Source organism: Typopeltis vanoorti, chromosome 2 (assembly GCF_054136105.1).
Source record: "Typopeltis vanoorti isolate ZY-2024b chromosome 2, IOZ_Tvanoo_1.0, whole genome shotgun sequence".
Taxonomy (NCBI): domain Eukaryota; kingdom Metazoa; phylum Arthropoda; class Arachnida; order Uropygi; family Thelyphonidae; genus Typopeltis; species Typopeltis vanoorti.
Window position 1 is genome coordinate 100,675,341 of NC_143550.1, and position 22,794 is coordinate 100,698,134.

Genomic DNA, 22,794 nt, shown 5'->3' on the forward strand with positions numbered 1-22,794 from the left:
TGCACTCCTTAGGAACTGGACTGAGCGCAAGACTCATATTAAAAAAATCTGTTAAGGCAGGTGATCAAACACCTCCCTGGCACATTCCTTCAGAATATGTTGCGATATATTATCAGGTCCCACAGCCTTATTAACATCTAGTTTACTCAACTCCACAAACTGGACCGAGCGCAAGACTCATATTAAAAAAATCTGTTAAGGCAGGTGATCAAACACCTCCCTGGCACATTCCTTCAGAATATGTTGCGATATATTATCAGGTCCCACAGCCTTATTAACATCTAGTTTACTCAACTCCACAAACACCTCTTGCTCACTTACAGTCAGTCTCTCCTCCCCATCATCGACTGCTCTCAATCTCTCCATGAAGTCACATTTACAAGATTGAAAGACCTTTATGAACTGCTCATTAAGTATCTCCACCACACATTCTGCAACAGCTGTCTTTATACCATTTTCTCCAATCAATGTCATCCTTCCATAATCATTCTTTCTTTTGCTGGCTACATTTCAAAAGAACTCCTTAAGATTCTTTTTGGCATCATTTGCTAACTGCTGTTCACACCTCTTTAGCTACTCTCACCAACCAAGTCATCCTCCTTGCCTGGTCTTTGCAGACCTCATGGAATTGGTTATTTCCACTTCTCTTATGCTGCCTCCACAATGCCCTTTTTCTCTGTATCACATGCTTAATCTCTTTATTCATCCATCTCACACCTACCTTATTTAACCTTCTCACCCTTGGAATACATTTAGACATTGCATCTACTAGATAGTTTTTGAAAATCAACGAAGCCGCATTGATATCTTTTCCAGCTAACTTCTCATTCCATGCTACATCTGCAAGCTGTCTCCTGAGCTCTTCATAATCACTCCCCTTGTAGTTCCACATATACCCTTTTCTCACAGAGGTCCTCACACTGCTGGCAACCACCCAGGCAATCACCTCATAGTCACTCTCACCAATTGGTGGATGATTTGACACCTCATTTATAATTACATCTTCTGATGAGATGACCTAATCCAAGACCCTCAAATCCTCATATGCCTTCTGTTACATACTGTCTGAGATAGTTATCCCTCAAAAACTCAAGAAACTCGTTTTCTTTACTTCTAGTTGCTATTTCATCATTCCAGCCTATATTGCCATAATTAAAATCGCCCATTATGATCCTCCTTTTCTTATTTGCTTGGCTAATTTGATTATACATTTCATTATCATACACTTATCATTTCATTATCATACACGAAATGTTTCTAGATAGATGAAGTGGAAAAGCAAGTTTCATCACACATTACATCTTTTCCTGTAGGGATATATAAAGGACATCAAATACCAAATGCAGGAAAAAGCTATGTTACTGAATAACTGCAGTTCTGCCATAATGAAGGCTACCCAATGAGAGATCAAGTGCTATTGTCATGTTTGTTGAGGCCTCAGAGATACACATAAAAAATTTTAGGCAGCTAATAAAAACCACTGAAATGGTAAGTCTCTACATCAGCAAGTGAGTTAAAACTCTATGATTCTATTACTGATAGTTCATGAAATATAATTTTTATCAGTAGCAACTCTGCCAAACATGGTACATATGTTTAAGGCAATTAGTCATGACAATTGTTTGGCAACATTTCTCTCAAATGGTTTCAGAATTGTAATCCTTAGAAAATATTAGAAAAGGAAAGTTGGTCCAAAGAGAATGGAAGTCTATTCTTTCATTTAAAAAAAATTACTAAAATTATTTCCTTACAGAGATACTAAAAGCATTACAAATGTCTGAATAGTTGTTATATTGCATTATGCCTCTGTGCTGAGAACATATTACTAAGCTCTATAATGTCCTAAATATTAACTCCATATATTCCATAATTCAAAAGAATTTATCATTATTTCAACATAAACTAATTTACAATATTTTCTTACATCGCTTTTCTTCATTAAAAGCTGGAATGACTACAGACAAGTCCAGTGATGGATTATCACTTATATGTGGAAAAGAATATTTTGATCCATGATTTTTTAGAGGATTGATATAGGTTTTCTCTTCTTCAAAGAATGAAATTATTGGTAATGGAGGGCTTGTTATATACAGCACTGCACAAAACTATAATCAAGAAAAATGTGAAGTTATAAATATCAGAAATTATGAAATCAAAAACTAAATATCGTAGTATTGAACAAAAAAAAAAGCAACTAAATATTTATTAATTATATGAAGAGCCAAAGGCTTCAATTCGGCGACAAACTTATTTAAGTTAAGGGATATTTCATCCCATATTGTTTCACAGCCAAATAAGAAACTCAAAGAGTTTCATGCCAAATATAGTAAATATATAAAGTTCGGCGAGTCCAAGCATAAGCAAATACCTGGATAGTGTTACAACCTGACCCTTTAGGGAGTGCAACACTGAGGCAACTCATGGTAAGGGTGGAGCAAGTTCCAATCACTATTCTTGATATTTCCCCATAATGTGAAACCTAGCTCCTAGGAGCTGTATTACTGTTCTACATTATGAGTGACCTTCTCACCTAGACTGGTTTCAAACTTTATTGAGGTCTCATCAGTGAGCAGGTAGACCTAGAAATACCAAGTTTGTAGCAAACAGAACTTACATATACCCCTACTATGAGAATTGCCAAGAAGGTGTCCTAATAATAAGTTTTAAAAGAGGTATACCGTGAGTAGACATATCGATACAAAATAAATAATGGAAAAAACTCACGTAGAATTTAATTATACTATTAAATAATCTTTCTACATGAGTTTTTTCTGTTATTTATTTTGTATCGGTGTCCTAATAAATTATTAATTATATAAAGAGCAAAAGGCTTCAATTCGGCGACATAAGATAACTAAATATAACTATACATATACACACACACACACATATATATATATATATAGTTATATATACACACAGGTATCCCTTGCTTAATGCGGAATTTGATTAACGAGCCAAAATTAATTGCTACAATCCCTTGATATACGTGGAAAGAGTTTTGATTAACGTGCCTTTAACCCTACAGAGCTCTCACAGCTAATCTGAGATACAAGCAAAATGTTTAATATAAATATTCTTACACAATTCAGTGTATAGCTTGGAGGTCATGAGTAGCTGTGCATTCATATGTTATGAGTGATATTCCGCACTGCTTTTTGCTGTAAGATTGGTTTAACACATGCTATGTAATGGTTTGTGATATTTGACAGTAAATTGTATCTGAGAGATATACCGTGACCTCCGATGTCAGCATAATAGGGTTTAGTTGTTTTTTTTTATTCTTCGTGCAATAATTTCTAGATTGTAACTGAAAATATATAAATCATCATGTATTACTGAAATAGAGAGCCAAAGGTTTATTTATCATATATGTCCTCTAGGAGATGTGCTTTACATTATGGAAAATACTAAGGAAAGTGATCTTGAGCTCACTCCACCTTTACTACAAGTTGCCCAAAAGGTTGCTAATGTTTGCATCCGACAAAACTTTTAGTTTTTATATATTTGGCACGAAACTCTTGTAGTTTCTATATTTGGCTATGAAATAATGTTGGATTCAATATCCACTTAATTTGTACCATCATGTTTTATATTTGCAGTGTTTTTTCTTTATGTTTTATTGCTTGTTTGCTGAGGTCTGGTGAGTTATTTTGCTTGTTATCGTAGAATTTATGCTGATAAGAAAAAAAAACTAAAACGGTTCAAACGATTCTTGCTAACTTCTTTTGATAAAAAAAAAATTGCAATACCTAATGCAGGTACAAGTATTTATTAATCATTTACTTCGCATTCATTTTTTTATCTTCCCTAAAAGAGTACCATATAAAATGAATTATCAATACAGTAATCGATCATGGACGAATTGTAATTTTTACCATTGATTATTAGATTTCATTAACGCGATTTTGATATATGCGGTAATATCGAGGGATTAATTAATCACGTTAATTGAGAGATACCTGTATATATATATATATCAGTAAATATGTTCAAAGAAAATACAAATATGGTCACTCATTACTGAAGTTTAACAGGAAAAATATACATCTAGAAATAATCATTACTAACTAGTAACTGAGATTTGGGGAGTTAAAGACAATGAAATGAAGTTCAGATGACACTTTGCAAGTTTTATAAAGACAATATATTATTATTATTCAGGCCTCCAAGGAGTCAAAAGACTCATCGAGGGAGGTCCTTCCTAAGACATAAAGTCTGTCAAGACTCATCGAGGGGAGGTCCCCCCCCTGAGAAACACAAAGTCTATCATACCACTCTTTAAACTCACTGACTGTTCTCGCTCCCACCACTCCATCAGGCAATGCATTCCACGGCTCAACCACCCTCCACACAAAGAAACCACTCCTTACCCTCTTGCTCAGTTTCCTTTCGTAACTTCCAGGGATGGCCTCTTGTCATCACTCCTTCCCGCTGATCAGCCAAGCGAAAGAACTCCCCAGTGTCAACCCTGTAACCACCTCTCAACAGTTTAAAAGTCTCAATCATATCACCTCTCCTTCTTCTATCCACCAAACTCTGCAGTCCACATTCTCTCAGACGATCCTCATAACTATCCTTGTACAGTCCTGAAACCATCTTTGTCATCCGTCTTTGTATCCTTTCCACAGTTAATTTATCCCCTTCAAATCCTGGGGACCAAATCTGAGAACAATAGTCCAAGTGTGGTCTGATCAGAGACTTATACAACGGAATGATAACCCTCTTATCTCTGCAGGTCAGTGTCCTTCTCATAATAGCAGTAATCCTCTGTGTTACCTTCACCACCTTTGCAATATGTCCCCTAAACTTCAGGTTTCTATCAATCATCAACCCCAGATCTCTTATCTCCCCTACTTCCTCCAGTATAACTCCTGCCATAGAGTATGCAGCATCCCATCAATGTTTCCCAAACCTCAAGACCTTACATTTTGCTGCATTAAACTGACACCCCCATTCATTTGCCCATCTATCTAGCTTATTTAAATCCTCTTGCAGGGCTACCACATCTGCACTATTACTAATAATCCTTCCCAGCTTCGCATCATCCGCAAACAACTGAATATCCCCCTGCAATCCACTGGCTATGTCATTGATATAAAGGTTAAACAATATAGGTCCTAGTACTGAGCCCTGTGGGACCCCACTTGTAACCCTCTGCCTCCTGGAAACTGCTCTACCATACACAACTCTCTGATACCTATCAGACAGCCAATCCTGAATCCAGTTGACCAATCTGACATCCAGACCCATGTGCTGCAACTTAAATATCAACTTAGATACTCCATATCTCTTATCATAGCATTGCTGCTATGATAAGAGATACGGAGCAAGCAGAGAGAATGAGATGATTGTTTAACCATAGAGAGCACTGGTCAAACCACATAGACTTGTGCTCAAATTTAGTCACCTAGTTTCCATTTGATGTGGCAACTCCAAAAAGGATCTGGAATTAGTTAAGGAGACCAGCTGAAGTAACACACTGCAGACAGGCTGAAAAGAGGTGATGCCATAGAGATGTTTAAGTTAGTGAGAGAATTTTACCAGATGAATAAAGAGGGAATAATACACTAAGTAAAAGAGGGGAAACAAAAATGGTGAGCAAGTGGAATGCACTGCCAGAATGAATACTAGGAGAGTGAATAAGTTTAAGGTTAAATATGCTAGATATGTTAATTTCTCAGTGAGACCTCCCATGATGAGTCAGCTGATTTCAAGGTGGTTTGTGATAATAATAATACAGTATCTCAATTATTCACCTTCAAACCTCAGTTAATTAACCCCCGAAGAATGGATTAGCATATTATTATTATTATCATCAACACCTGACTTCCATGGAGTCAGAGACTCATCGGTGGGAGGTACTCACTATTGCATACAATGCTCATCCAACCGCGTCTTAAACTGATTCAATGCCACAACACACTCAGGCAATGCATTCCACTCACCAACCACCCTCCATGCAAAGAACCTGCTTCTCACTCCTTTGCTCACATTCTCCTTATACAGTTTCCAGCAATGGCCTCTTGTTCTACTTCCCTCTCCAATTCTATGAAAAATCTCTTCCATGTCTATCTGATAACAACCCCTGACCAGTTTATATGCCTCAATCATATCCCCCCCCCCTCTTCCTCCTATTCACGAGGCCCGGCAACTTACATTCCCTCAATCTGTCCTCGTACTCCACATTCCAAAGACCACTGGCTACCTTTGGGAATCTTCTCTGTACCCCTTTCCAACATATCCTCGTCACCATGAAAACCCAGCGACCAAATCTGTGCAGAATAATCCATATGAGGCCTGATCAAGGCCTTATACAATGGAATCATAACCTGTCTATTTCTGCATGCCAGGGTTCTCTGCATCATTGCCATTATTCGTTGTGATGTCTTCACAATTTATGCAATGTGGCTCCTGAATTTCAGGTCCTTGTCCACCATCACTGCTAGATCTCCCATCTCCTCTACTTCTGTTAAAGTTTCCCCACCAAGTGTATACTTGGCATCCCATTGTTGCTTACCAAATCTCAAAACCTTACACTTGGCAACATTGAACTGACAGTTCCACTTACCTGCCCATTCATGCAATCTATTCAAGTCCTCTTGTAAGGCATTAACTTCAGCCTGACTGTGCATTCCTCTCCCCAGTTTTGCATCATCTGGATATCACAAGTTAATCCCAACTCAATATCATTAGCATACAAATTGAACAACAATGGCCCAAAAACTGACCCCTGTGGCACACCACTGGTGACCTTTCTCTTTTGAGATACTGTATATATATATATATATATATATATATATATATGGAGTTTCGAGATACCCCATATACAACTTTCTGATACCTATCTGACAGCCAGTCACTGACCCAACACAGAAGTCTGTTATCCAATCCCATCTCTTTCAATTTAATTAAGAGCTTGTCATGTGGCAGTCTACCAAAAGCCTTTGCAAAATCCAAGTACACCACTGTATATCAACCAACTTCTGGTAGAGTACTACATAACTGTACCTTCAATTAACCATGCCCTCAATTATCTGACCACAAAAGTGATTTCCCAATTCAATCAGTTAATTAAGGAATTACTGTAATTATATTAATAGACATCAAAAAGTGATAATAGCAAATGCTACTAAAAATATAACTTATGCATTAACAACACAAATTTTTAGATGAGTTGAACAAAATGACAGAACCTGTTAGAATCTAAACCATTTCCTCTGTCAATCCATGCACATTATTTCTGAGCAATGAGCACATTGATTTGAATGAAATTTGGGATCCTTACTAAACTGTTCATGACATTTGTGATATGCTGGCCTGGTTGGCCGAGTAGTTGGCGTATCCACTCTCCAGCCAAAAGGCTGCAGGTTCAAATCCTGCCGTTGGCATGGATGTTTGTGATTGTCTGTGAAAATACTAGTGATATAGTGGGCAGTAGATGGCACTGGTGTAGTTGATGGATTGAGTGGTGGAGATGGAGAGTTGAAGAGTAGGTTCCCCCCCCCCCTCGATGAGTATCTGGACTCCTTGGAGGTGTCACATAATACATCTGAACTTACAGTCATCCTCCCCCCCCCAGTACAACTCCAAGTAATGAAGCAACTTATACGTGAATTCCAAATTTCAAAACCTTACATTTCACTGTTAAATTGACATCCCAATTTATTTATTTCCCTTTCCAGCTTATTCAAATCCTCTTGAGGAGCCACAATATTAGCAATATTACTAATAACCTTTCCAAGCTTCACATCATCTGCAAACAACTGAATATCTCCCTGTAATCCAGTGACATCATTGAAGGGTAATGGTCCTGGTACTGAACTCTACTTGTAACTTTCCTGCTCACCCATACACAACTCTCTGATATCAGAAAGTCAGTTACCAATCCAGTTCCCCAAACATATATCCAAACCCACATGTTGCAACTTATACCTCAACCTTTCATGTGGCACCCTTAAATGCCAGTGCAAAATCCAAAAAAAGACAGTGTATGTCTTACCCTCATCCATTACTCCTGTTACTCTAATATAGAATGCAACCAGATTACTAAAACAACAGCATCCCTTAACAAATCCATGCTTGCCATAATGGTGTGTAGACAGGGGACTGAGGTGTAGATGGTGGGTTGCACAGAATGGATTGTCCTACTGCAACAAGTCCATGGACTCCTTGGGGGGGGGGGGTCATAAAAATAATAATAACGTCTTCATGTGTCCAATTCTGTATGCAAGTGCTTAGCATTTTTTCCAAAATCTTAGCACCACCCTATTGCAATGGTTCTATCTTACTCATCTTCCACTCCTGAGGAATTTAACCAATTGCAAACCTTTCATGTATTTTTAAGAGATTGCAAAGGGTCAGCTATGCCTTGACCTGGTTATTTAATGAAAGGCTTGAAGTGAGAAAGGTTCCTAAACAATGGATAGAGGCAAAATAGTATCACTCCACAAACATGGTTCTCAAATTATAGACCAGTCTGTATATTAGCAGTTGTGGTCAAAGTACTGGAGAGGTTTGTTAGGAATAAAATACATAATTAACAGGATTCTTTATGGTGATCAGCATGGATTTATAAAGGATAGATCTTGTTTTTGCAATCTACTGCATCTTATAAAGTGACAAATTAGTTGGTTAAGGGAAATTCATATACAGTGATATTCTTGGAGTTTGCAAAAATGTTTAGTAGATTACATGATTGGTGTACAAGATGCAGAAAATGGAAATGGATAATAGATTGGTAAGCAGGATTGAAGGGTGAATGATACAAGCAAGTTGTGTGTGATAAGAAGTGTTTCAAAAAAGAAAGATAACCAATAGCTTGCTCCAGGGTTCTGTTCTTAGGTCCTTGCTGTTTAACTTATTTGTTAAATAATCTTAAGTTGTTTGCTGATGATGAAAAGTTGGGGAGAATTCTAAGTAGCATCGCTGATGTCAATTCCCTTCAGGAAGATATCAATAGATCTTTAGCTTGGACAAATGAGTGAGATTACAGTTTTAATATTAATAAAGTGCAAGGGTGGAGTGCAGAGATAGAAGGCTGTGTACTGTATTGATTGAAATGGATTTCAGAAGTGGATGAACTGAAGATCTGCGGTTAACAGTTAACAGTGAACTACAGTTCAAAGAACACAATGTGAGTATTGCAAAGACTGTACACTGCATTGCTGCTATGATAAGAAGTATGCTGACAAGTAGGAATATGGAGGTAGTTGTGTAACTCTATAAAGAACTGGTCAGAGCACACATACTATTGTGCTCAGATTCAGTCACCTAGTTTTCACTGTGACGTAGAAATACTGAAGGAATGTCATTGCAATATTACACCTTGGGAGTGTTAATGTGGTAATAATGAGGATATGATAGTAGCACTGCATAAGGGTGGTGCTAAAACAGCCTTCCAAATGACACTGATTTCCATAAATTAAGGAACGAAGAGAAAAATCATGGTAACTCAAAAGCTTTATGATGAATTTTATGCAATTCTGTGAAAAGCAGTATGATATGAAATGTGAAAGAAACATTCACAAAAATTTAAAATAACTAGTTTAATTCAGTAACAAATGGGTACATGATGACAATGATCAAAAACAAGAGGTTAAAATGAGATTGTCAAAGTGTCTCAATAAGGAATATGCTCACCCCCCCCACACACACACAGTAATACAACGCTCACAACAATGTTCCATAATGTTCATAATTATTATTATTATTATTATTCCTGATGATACCTCCAAGGAGTCTGAAGACTCATCGCGGGAGGACATCTTCAACTGTCTCTACACCTTACCTCTACTACGAATCAACGCCATCTACCGCCCACCTCCAACACCACCACAACTAGTAATTTTTGTCTGTAAATTGCGTGTGTTCTGAATAATGATGTCCAAAAGCTTACTAATAACTACTGTTCCTGCAAAACTCTCATAAGTCCCTCAATTTTTTTTTTTTTTGGGGGGGGGGGGAGTTAGAAAGAAAGCAGCAACATGTATACCTAAAGCTTCCCCCCAGACATGCTCAACTGGATTAAGATCAGGAGACCTGGCTGACCAGCCCATACTCACGATAGTCTCCTATTGAGACATTGGTCCACAAGCTTTGCTCAGTGACAACACGAATTATATCTTATAGGATGTCTACCCTATCACACCTGCATAGGGAGGAGACATGCATAGACCTACATATATGTAGGTCAATGCACAAGTTCAGGACCTCGTGCATAGACCATATGCACGACGTTCTGAACTCCTGTATTAACTTGTATGTCCACCCAACAAGATGCCTCCCTCAAACCGTCACACTACCTCCACCATAAGTGTCGTCCCTTTTGTATGTTAGAGGAATGGTAACATACCCTTGATTCTCTCCAGATCAGAGCAGGCCTGGTACTGCTTTGTAAAGGGATTCATCAGTAAATAATACCCACCCTCATTGATCTTGGCCCAGTTCAGAGAGCTTGGCCCATTTCAAATGTTCTCTCCTATGGCATGATGATAGGGGCACACAGACTACCAGTCACCTGGTAGTCTGTGTGCCCCTATATACAGACCACCTTTGTAAAGCCTTCTGCACACACACACAGAAGAAGCAGATATAAATACTCCCATAGCTGACATAAGGTCAAATCGCAGCTGATTTGGAGTGACACTTCTGTTTTAGCAAGCAGATACTATGAGATATGTACAGCTCTGATGAGGAGTTGGGGGGGGGGGGGATAAGATCCCCAGAGGCCAGAATTTTTAAGGGCATAAGTTATTATGCCCAGGCATAAGTTATTTTCTGCTTTTTTTCCACTTCAGAGGGCCCAGTAAGTTCTCTTCCCCAAGCCCAGCATTAGCCCAGTGAGCGATGCCTAAGTATGCATCACTCACTGAAGTGTGTGTGTGGCCTCTCTTCACTATATCTCCGGCATGCTGTTTGTGACTGCTGGATTTGGTTCCAGTCTGTAAACCATCTGGCTACCTCTGTCCAACTTTGGCCTGTATCTAGTCTTACCATTTCTCACCACCACCTGAATTCATCAGTTAAACAATATCTTGCAACCATATACAAGAATTTTAATAAAATAAAATGTCTTGTTATCGCTCCAAAATACCAGAGGCATAGCTATGGGGGGGGGGTCCACCCTGGGTAGCACTTTGAAGCTTTTTGAACTTTTGCAGTTAATTCTAAAATACAGTCTCGAGAACTCAGTTCCAAATATTATAATACTACTGTGAATTTTCCTCACAATTGCTGTCAGTGTTGCTAGTTGTGAGAGTTTTTTCTAAATAAAATTGATTAAGAATTATGTACATTCCTATGAAATGGACTTTGCCAATGTCATCGACGATTATGCTAACAGAAAAGCAAGAAAATAACATTTTAGAATGTTGAAATTAAAGTTTTAGTTCAAAAATAAACAGTGTTTTAATTTATTTCTCTATATTTCGTTTTGACTTTTTGTAGTATTTTTGGTGTGTATTGAGAGGGGGGGCGGCAAAAACTTTAGCTACACCACTGACAATAACTAGATTCAGCATCACTTTTTACATAACATCCTGATTTTCATTTTTTTTTCTTAACTTTTTCCCCAGATTTACCCAATTTTTCTCTTTGTTTCTTGATTTATGAAAACTAGTATACAACAGTTTCATCTGTATAATAATAAATGATTTGAGAAATCCAGTTCTCTGCTTATGGCAAAGTTGAGGATGGTTGAAAAGAAATCATTGAGATACAGTACCATTTTAAAATACTACAGGAAGCTGTACTGCTTTGTAAAGAAACATCATTATAATATCACTTTAGGAAGACTTGAATGAGCAGATGTGAACAGAGGGGAAATTAAATACTGCCAGGTGTAATTCTTCATATTTTGGAATCATGAGATTGCAGGCAATATGCTATGCTGCTAAAATTTGACTGAAAAAAAAACAAAAAACTGATGAACAAGATATCCAGGGATGATTATGAAGTTCAGGAACCCAACTGCAAAAGAGGTGAAGATAAGAATTTGTCTTCACCTCTTAATAAGAATTTGATGTAGTATAATATGTACAGATTTGGTTGTGTGAATTTGTGGATGAAGAAAGAGTGGAGAGTTCAGAGACAGGTAACTAAAATAAATAAATAAAATATAAATCTGCTAATGACATTTATTCTCCTAGGCAAGGCTGTTTTGGCCATATCTAACTTTTGGAGATTGAGAAGGGGGCAGTTCATTCTCCTCCGGTAGCCAATCAGAGATAGCTGGCCCAAGACTATCACTAATTATACACGGAATCCAGTGAAGAAAGGCGGCTGAGAAGCGTGGCCATCTTGTAGTCCCTCCTAACATTATGTTTAATGTCTGAAAATAGCGGGGTTTCTGCAGTTGATTTTCTTGAGTTTACAGGAAAAAAAAACCTGCTTGTCAGGGATTGACTAACTCAGGAATCAGTCGAAAAAAGGCTTAGAAAAAGTTCTATTCAGCAACTAGAAATTAACTTAGGACACTTTCCTCGAGTGGTCTAGCAACATGGATGCACACAACTTCCACTGAACTCGCTAGCTTCCTTTGTGGTCATTTATCATGTTGAAGATTTCCTTTCATCATATTTTTCCATCATTGTTGGAGTACCTTGGGGACATGGAAGGTGCCTCCTAGTAGAATGTGTGATTTATGCATTCAGGCATCCCCTGGGCAACAGTGTTAACACTGTCTGATCCTTCTGCTCCAGAAGCAACTTTTATGCATTTATTGTGCCTAGAACTTTTAACTTAATCTATTTAAAATGACTCTCAGAAGACGGGACAAGATTTTATCAGAGTTTAAAATTACGATAATTTCTGTGAATATAGAGGGTCTCTCAACACATAAAGAAGAACTCTTGCATAAACTTGTCAAGAACAAAATTGTGATATACTGTATATACAGGAAACACAGAGAGATATAAATCAACAATGTCCGAAAATTCCAGGAATGAAATTGGCAGTAGTATATCCCCATAGCAAATATGGTAGTGCCATTTTCATTAGACCAGATCTTCAGATCCTCGCAACATCTGTTACAGAGGAGAATCTGCCATCTATTCCATCTACAAACGCCCAAATGTAGCTTTCTCCTTTAAACCTCCTACCAATCTTAACAGGCAGAAAGTGTCTTTCTTTATCGGTGATTTTAACAGCCACAGTAGCGTCTGGGGTTACCAGCAAGATGATATGAATGAGAGGCTGTGTTGGAATGGGCTAAATCATACCGGCTATCCCTTATTCACGATAGTAAACATCCTCCTTCCTTTTACAGCAGAAGATGGAGGTGGGGCTATAACCCAGATCTCGTCTTTGTGAGGGAGAAGGTAGTTGACACATTGACCTATAATGTGTCAACTACTAGCAGCAATTCGACCACAAATTGTTCCTTTTAGACAAAGATATAATTTTAAAAAGGCAAACTGAGAAAAATTTTCTAACCTATTAGATGAAAAAATCAAGAACATTAACCCAGTTCCAGAGACCTATGACCAAGTCATTGAATCCGTTCAGATATGCTCCCGAGAAGCTATCCCACGAGGGATAGCTTCTCGGGAGCATATGTTATTTCCAAGGATAACTGCTCAACTGATAGAATACTGCAACTTATTTGAAAGAGATCCTTTTAGTGATGAAACTATAGCAAGCAGACAACAGGTTGTTACATCCATATCTGAAGCAAAATAGGAACAATGGATAAAGTTACTGAATGAAATAGATATGGGAAGGAGTAGCCAAAAAGCTTGGAGGCTATTTAGATGCCTCAGCAATAATCCAAACAAAACTTCAACACATTCTAATGTCTCAGCAAATCAAATAGCACACCAACTTCTTAAAAGTGGCAAACCTATAAATCCGGTTCGAATACAAAAGACAGGACTCTAGAAGAAAAGAAAAAGAAAATAAATTAATTTTAATTAATTACATTAAACAAATATAATAGAAAAGAAATGAATATTTTTTCCAAACCTTTTACAATGGAAAAACTTAATAGGGCAATTAAAATTTGTAAAAAAGGAAAAGCAGCAGGTTTTCTGATCCCTGGATGAAGTTTGTATTGAGCAAATCAAGGAATTTGGTCCTGCAACCAAAGACTGGATGCTAAATTTATTAAACAATTGTATTGATACCTGCAAAATACCCAAAGTTTGGAGAAGAGTTAGAGTTATTGCAGTTCTCAAACCAGGGAAAGATGGAAGCGATCCCAAAAATTATAGACCTATTTCTCTATTGTGTCATCTATATAAGATTCTCGAGTGAATGATCCTCGAAAAACTAACAAGGGTAATTGATCCCCTTCCTAATTCCTGAACAAGCTGGCTTTCGAGCTGAGAAAAATTGTACATCACAAGTTCTTCACCTAACACAATATACTGAGGATGGTTTTGAGAACTGTAAAATAACAGTAGTTTTTCATAGACTTAACTGCTGCTTACGACATAGTAAACCACCACATCTTGTTAAGTAAAATGTACAAATTGACGAAAGATAAGGTAACTCAACTAGGATGCCTTCTTCAGAATCAAAGATATTTTGTTGAATTTCAAGGACAACGTAGTCGTTGGAGGAATTGGAATGCCCCCCCCCCCTCAGGTCAGTGTTCTTACCCCGATGCTTTTTAACATCTAGACAAATGACCAGCGTCTCCCCAAAGATACAAAAAGTTTTATCTATGCTGATGATTGTGCCACTGTCACTCAGGCAGATCATTTTGAGAGTGTAGAACAAAAGCTCTCTGAAGCACTGATTGAACTTAGCCATTACTATAGTGCAAAACCAGTTGAAATCTAATTCCATAAAAACCCAAGTCTGCGCTTTCCATTTAAAGAATAAACAGGCAACTAAGAAACTACAAATAACTTGGGAGAGCACTCACTTAGATCATTGTCCAACACCTAAATATTTAGGGGTAACTTTAGACCGTGCTCTCACTTATGAAAGGCACTCCATAAATACAAAACATAAAGTAACTAGTAAGTAAAAAAAAAATAAAGTAAAAAGTAAGAGAATACTACAAGGAATAGTATTCTCCAGAAACTATCCGGCACTACCTGGGGAACACAAGCTCAAATAATATGGACCACTGCCTTGGCTCTATGTTACTTGGCTGCAGAATATGTGTGCCCTGTATGGTATAGATCCTGCCATGCTAAACAGGTGGATGTTGCCTGAAATGAGACATGTAGACTCATTACTGATTGTTTGAGACCGACAACTTGTGAAAAAATCTATTGTTTAGCTGGCATAGCACCTCCAGATATTAGATGTGAGATGGCAGCTAGAAATAAGAGGCTGAAGGTATCCGTGTCTACAGACCATCCTCTATTTGAATATCAAACTGCCCATCAACAGTTAAAATCCAGGAAAAGCTTTCTCCATACAACCAAAAGCCTTACTGAACCACTCCAAAAATCAAGACTAGCCTCACGGAAGACAAGAAACAATCACCTTACAGATTGGGTTGTACCATCTGAAAGTCTCCCACCAGGCCACAGAGAAAACTGGGCTATCTGGAAAGCTTTAAATAGGCTGCAAATGCGGCAATGGAAGATCAAAGGATAATGTAAAAAAGTTGGGACTCTCATGTGAATCATTTGTATGTGAATGTGGGGAAGAGCAAACTATGGCTCACCTCTTGAACTGTAGGTTATGTCCCTTATGATTTGATAAATGTGACACCTAACGCTTGTGATCTGGCAAAATTCTGGGCAGAAAAAAAAAAATCTGGACTTTCTAGTGTATGTACCTTTACTTAGTGTATTTATGATGTAAATTGTGTTGTTGTTTTTTTCTTTTTAATTCCAACATATAATCAGTTATTTTTTTTGTAAATTAATGTGTACTTGAACTATGTTGCTTCTGACACGAATCAATAAAAAAAGAAGTACCTAAGTTGTGTGCTTTCACCTACACTCTTCCTCCTACACAATGAAGATCTTCTCTCATTAACGTCCAGCTCTATTCATAGCTTTGCTGATGGTAGCACACTATATTCACAAAATCTTGTAGTTCTCAAATGACTCAAGCTTCAAGATCTTCTATAATGCCTTAAATATAACTTTTTTACCATTCTCAAGCATGGTAAAGATAATCCAGTGAATGTTATTACTATTATTACTATTACTATTATTACGGGCAACTCCAGGGAGTCATTGGACTCATCGAGGGAGGCCCCAAATCATATTCATCACAACTATTTGACATTCATACAGTATCTATCAACATTCGCCTTAAACTCATTCACTGTCACAGCATCCACCACAGACTCTGGCAGCCCATTCCATTCATTCACCACTCTAAAAGTAAAGAACCCAGCTCTAACACCCTTACTAACCATACTTTTGCCTAGTTTCCATGGATGTCCCCTAGTCCTCCCACAACCAGCCCTGTTCTCAAAAATATCTTCTGAATTAATTTTATAGAAACCCTTCAGTAATTTGAATGTCTCAATCATATCTCCCCTCCTCCGCCTATCAACCAATTTTTGCAACCCACAAATCCTCAACCTGTTCTCATACGGTTCATTCCACAGACCTGCTATCATCTTGGTCACTCGCCTCTGGATCCTCTCCACCTCCTCCCCATCAAGAAGAAACCTAGGTGACCAAATCTGAGCACAGTAGTCTAGATGGGGTCTTATCAAGGCTCGATACAGAGGAACAATAACCTGCTTGTCTCTGCTTGTCATCGTATTCTTCAGCAACCAAGTGATTTGATGAGCTGTTTTGGTCACTTTTGCAATGTGTCCCCTAAATTTCAATTCCTTATCTACCAACACTCCTAAATCTCGTGCCTCATCAATTTCCTGGAGCACGGTTCCACCAATGCAGTAAACTGCCGCCAATCTTTTCACCCCAAAATGCATAACCTTACATTTTGCCACATCAAACTGACATCCATTCTCCTTAGCCCAGACCTCCAATCTATCCAAATCATCCTGCAAAATTTTGACGTCATCTGCATTCACTATTGCCCTACCCAACTTCGCATCATCTGCAAACAAATGAATTGTTCCTCTCAGATCATTTCCTATATCATTTATGAACAAATTAAACAGCAGTGGTCCAAGAACAGATCCTTGTGGCACACCACTAGTCACAGGCCGTCTTGTGGACTCTACTCCCGAGTAAACCACTCTCTGATATCTCTCCGTCAACCACCCTCCTATCCATCTCACCAACCCTATGTCCATTCCCATATGTTGCAATTTACTGATTAGAATTCCATGTGGAATCCTGTCAAAGGATATTCACTGGATTATCTTTACATCAAAACAACCTTGTCTTTTCTCAGAAGAATGCTTCACTCTCCCTGACATTTTTAATGTTCTGCTTGCTAATCAAAAGCAGCTTTCTCTCCTCGGATTCTACCATTTCACATATCTATCCATAGGCTCTAAAAACCATGGTATTATTTTCTGTTATAAGAAATATTTCTCTTCTGCTCAATTCTTAGCACTTTACAAATTCTGAATCCACCTGACTTCAAAATAATTTTGCAGAATGCCTGATTGTATCCAAAAGAGATCTCTTTGCTTAATAAATGATTCCCCATCCCTCACCAATCACTTTCCCATAGATGATCTATTTCTACATTGTCTTTTCTATAAATATTTCTATGGATGCTGCTCCACTGAACTGACTACTATCATTCCATTAAGACAGGCAGTTGTTGGTCAACATCTGTACATAGTTCATCTTCAAACTCCCTGAACTAATTCTCTTCAAGAAACACATTAAGATTCCACTTGCCTACACATGGCACTGGCATAAGTCTTTGAGTCCTCTCATGGCTAGGGTTGATTTACACACACAACTAAAATAATACTAAGGCAAAAGAATGTTAGCTATTAACAGGAATGAAAGTAGCAGAGTTATGTGTTCATTTGTTTGCTTTTTATTTTATTTTATTAATATGAATTCCACCTATGAAAGATTCCTAACCTCATATCTAGTTGCTTCTACAAACAGGATAATTCTTATTAATACTGTACTTGAATGTTTTGGCATTCTTTTTTTTTTTAATATATATATTTTTTGATTGATGTGCGAGAATGAATCAACACTTTGTTGACAAACAATTAAAGAGCAAATAACATATATATTGCTGAAAACAGGTACCTCGAGGGATTCTATCTTATTAATGGATTGGCTCCTTTCAATCCTATACCTTTCTTTGAATATATTCACTACAGCATTTTTCTCTTGCTAGGATCTTATTTCACTTGACTGCCCAACGTGAGAAAAACCTATACCTCATTCATACATGTTAACTCATTCTGATCCTAGGAATGGCCCATTCTCATCCCACTTCACCTCTAATGAATTTAAAATAAAAAAAAAATAAAATAAACTTTAATGTATGTATACTATCCCTCCTCATCTCTGATTGCCTGGATTTGCACCTAAGAATTCAGAAGCAGTAGCTTGACTTTAAACATCTTGTCTACTATAACTCCTACATTTCCAGTTTCATGAACTACTTGTAGTAAAATTATCAATATAATATTGAATATGTAATATTTTGGCCCAAACTGCATAACTTTGCACTTGTGAATGCTAATCTAATGCTTGTGACTGTCTGTCAAAATCATTGCACAGTGATATTCTTATCAAAAATTCATAAATATCTCTCCCACTTTGCATGACTGGTAAACAATTAAGCGAGAAAATACAAAACTTTTTTTTTTTTTTTAAGGATAAAGCCAAAAAAAAAAAAAGTTATAATTTTCGATGTTTATGAGAATATTCTTTCCGATGTGCTGTTACAGATGAAGAGGACTGTACTATTCTTGATTTTGCTTTTCTTTGTTATCCTGAGTATTATTTGGTAACTTTGTAAGCTATTGCTGTAATTTTCAAATGCTTATTGCATCACGTTCATCTGAAAAGACATCGTTTTCAGCTATTGAGATTAAATACCTTGCAAGAGGAATTTAAAAATGCGAGTCCAGCTGAAAACGCCAACGTGGCACTAAACTACACCAAAAAATTTTCTGCGCGCTATGGGCGAATGTACCTGATACAGACTGCACATCTCAAAATAACCGCGTAGTATACACTAGTTACAGCTACGATTCGAAACGAGGCAAACTATCGATCTCTTACCAATATGACTGCTATTACAACAAAACAAGAAAGTTTAATTGTCAAATCACAAATCCATGATTCCATATTTCGAGTATTCCACACGCACTGTGAAGAAATCTGGAAAAACGTAAAGCATATAGAGCTTGTACAGGAGTCCAAATAATCACATGAATTAATTAAACTTTTCTATTCATTATATTTAAACAACTAGTACCGCTTCAAAATTCGGCATACTGCATTACATTTAATGCTCCATAACAATAAACAAACCCGCACTCGATAGATACTAGTCAAGACCTCAAGATTTGAATGATTGCTTCAGGCTTACAAAATCTTGCTTCACCTAGGTATTTTTTGGCTTAAAAAAAGAGTATGTGTGTGTGTATGAAGGGAGAGGGGAGGGAATACCGTATTTTATTTTTATTTCTTAGAAAAAATAGATAAGAAAGTTAAATACTTAAATGAGAATAATTTTATGTTTTCATTGCACATGATATATTTTGTATGAGGTGCTAAAAGCATATTTTATTGATTAAAAATGTAATTCTCTTAATCTCACCCACGAAAGGTTGTAAACCGGTCGTACATTACATGGCAGGGACAGAATGAACAAGAGGTTACATAAGCTAGCACCACTCCTCAGGAGATCAAACATGGAACTAATACAAGTCACTTCATGCCACCAATAAACAAGAAAGTGGTCCCATATTGAGAGATTAGAACCGTTTAACAAATAAAGATTTTCACATTCTAGGCCTCTCCAAGGAAGTTGTTAGTTCAAATACAGTCGCCGGCGACAGGAAACTTACTTTGACCGGTTCCCTAGTTAATCGATCTTTAGCAGGGGGAAAGAGGGTTTTCCCTCCAGGAAAGTGGAATTTTTCGTCACCTCACTAACGCTGAAAACCGGTCGATCATTTATACGACCTGTACTCCTCGAGAAAATCGACCGTAGAACGCACGCTATATCAGACAACAAATATTTTGTGTTATGACTAGGAACCATGAAATGGCGAAGCAGTCTGCCGTCTCTTCACCTGATACCGTTTATAATTACTGATAGTCTTGGACTGGCTACTAGTGGAGCTTGAACTTCCCTTCAGTCTGCAAAGTTAGATAGGGCTCACCACCTCGCATACTTCCTATAGGGGAATAAAAGGTATTGAATGGATTTATTTATCTTTATTTATGCCACACTGCGATTAAAACGCATGCCTGCTAATTGGAAATCAGGGAAGCAAACCTGGTCAACATTTACTAATAGCAAAATATAAATATGTATAGGGAGCGATACCAATAACAGCAACAGATTCACATTATTTTTATCCAAAGTAACCTAGAGCAAGATAGAAGAATGTTATGTGCCTATAAAATTCGCCAGATGTAGAAATTCAATAAAGCACTTAAACAACAACGCCCACAGGTGGTCTATTAACGAATATTATTATTAGTATTATTAGTATTACTACCATGCCTCCATGCAGTCCAAAGACTCATCGTGGGAGGTCGAATACTTAGAGACCACAGAAACTATCATACCTGGCTTTGAGCACATTCAATGTCGGAGCACTCACTACCCATTCCGACAATGCATTCTACTCGTTCACCAACCTTCCAATCAAAAAATCTCTGTTTTATCCTCTTTACTCACATGACATTTCTACAGTCTCCAGGGATGACTTTGGGTTCTTATATCAAACATCCTATGAAATAAAAATCCCCTGTATCTATTTCGTAGGCTCCTCTCACAAGCTTATATGTTTCAATCACCACCACTTCTGTTCTTCTTATACGTCAAGCTCTGAAGACTGCATTCTCTCAATCTGTCCTCATACTCACATTTCAGAATCCTGAGATAGTCTTAGTTGTCTTCCTCACCATCAATGGTTCCCACAGTTCTCAAGTTCTGCATTATGTTACAACCACAAGGATGGAATACTTTAATGATCTGCTCATTTAACACCTTTACTATACCCTCCTCCTTAGTATTTATCATTCTCCCATTATCACTGACCAACATCATCCTCCAATAATCATTCTTCCTTCTACTGGCCACATATTGAAATACACCCTAGAATTTCTTTTAGCATCATTTACTAACTGTTGCTCATAGCAAACGTTTACTACTATTACTAAGTGTGAGCCACCTTCCTTGCTTGTTCTTTGTTCTCCTCGTATAACTGATTATCTCCACTCATCTTGTGCCATCATATTGAGGATAGGAAAACATTGCATCCTCTCCAATATTTTCCTATCATCAATATGGTGGCACAAGATGAGCAGAGATAATCAGCTATGTGAGGAGTACAAAGAGCAAGCAAGGAAGGTGACTCACACTTAGTAAGGGTAGCCAACATTTGCTATGAGCAACAGTTAGTAAATGACGCTAAAAGAAATCCTACGGAATTTTTAGATATATAGCCAATAGAAGGAAGAATGACAATGGGAGGATAATTTTGGTCAGTGATAATGGAAGAATGATAAACACAGAGGAGGATAGAGTAGAGGTGATAAATGAGCATATAAAGTATTCCATCCTTGTGATTGTAACATAATGCAGAACTTGAGAGCAATGAGAATGGGGAGGAACCACTGATGGTGAGTGAGCAGGAGGTATATGAGGCATTATTATTATTACTATTATTAGTATTATAAAAATCTCCATAGTCCTTTCACTCCCACGATGGGTCTTTACTCGTTGTGGGAGGTCCACTGTTATATACACAGTTTATCACGCCACGCCTTAAATATATTCACGCTCGGGCAATGCATACCAATCACTCACCGCTTTCCATGCAAAAAACCTGGTCCTCACTTCCTTGTTTGCACACTCTTTATACAGCTTCCAGGGATGACCTCTTGTTCTCTTCCTATCTTCACCCATTCTATGCAAAACCTCCCCGACATTAATCTGGTGATAACCTCTTAACAACTTATATGTCTTGATCATATCCCCTCCTCCCTCTATCCACCAATTTCTGTAAATTTCATTTTGTCAATTTGTCTTCATGCTCAACATTCTAGAGATCAGAAACCACCTTAGTCAATCTTCTCTGAACTTTTTCCTACACATCTTCATCTTTTTGTAAACCAGGTGACCAAATCTGTGCACAGTAATCCATATATCGCCTGATCAAAGCCTTATACAAAGGAACCATAACAACCTTACTTCTTCAAGTCAGTGCCCTCTGCATCATTCCCATTTTGCTCTCTGCATCATTCCCATTATGCGTTGTGTTGGTCTCACAATTTAAGCAACATGTCCACGAAATTTAAGGTCCTTGTCTACAATTACTCCAAGATCTCTCATCTCCTCTACCACTTCCAAGATATTTCCACCGATTGTGTACATCTACATCCCATCTCTGCTTCCCAAATTTCAAAACCTTACATTTTGCAACATTGAATTGACATGACATCCCCACTCATTTACTCAGTCAATGTATTCAAGTCCTCTTGCATTCGTTCTACTCCTGATAGCTCTCCCAATTTTGCATCATCTACAAGCAACTGCATATCACCATTCAGACCTCTCCAAATATCATTTAGATACAAATTAAACAACAATGGACCCAAATGAGACCCTTGGGTACATCACTAGTACTTTCTTCTTCTTCTAGGATGTCGTTCCTCCATAGGCAACTCGCTAATACCTACCAGACAGCCAATCCAGCGAATTAATCTACTGATCAGCCCATCAGTTCCAATTTAA

General features: G+C 37.6%; 1 protein-coding gene across 1 annotated transcript in view; it reads right to left on the reverse strand.

The window, feature by feature from the left end:
- The window catches only part of wol (Dolichyl-phosphate beta-glucosyltransferase wollknaeuel), a 172,075-nt gene extending 152,661 nt beyond the window's left edge, over window positions 1-19,414 (reverse strand). Inside the window, exons 1-2 of the mRNA XM_090412410.1 lie at window positions 19,101-19,414; window positions 1,925-2,105 (exon numbers count right to left, since the gene is read on the reverse strand). Of these exons, the coding sequence (XP_090268536.1) occupies window positions 1,925-2,105; window positions 19,101-19,166 (247 nt within the window). The 5' untranslated portion in view covers window positions 19,167-19,414. The remainder of the gene's footprint in view (window positions 1-1,924; window positions 2,106-19,100) is intronic.
- Between the last annotated feature and the right edge of the window lie 3,380 nt (window positions 19,415-22,794).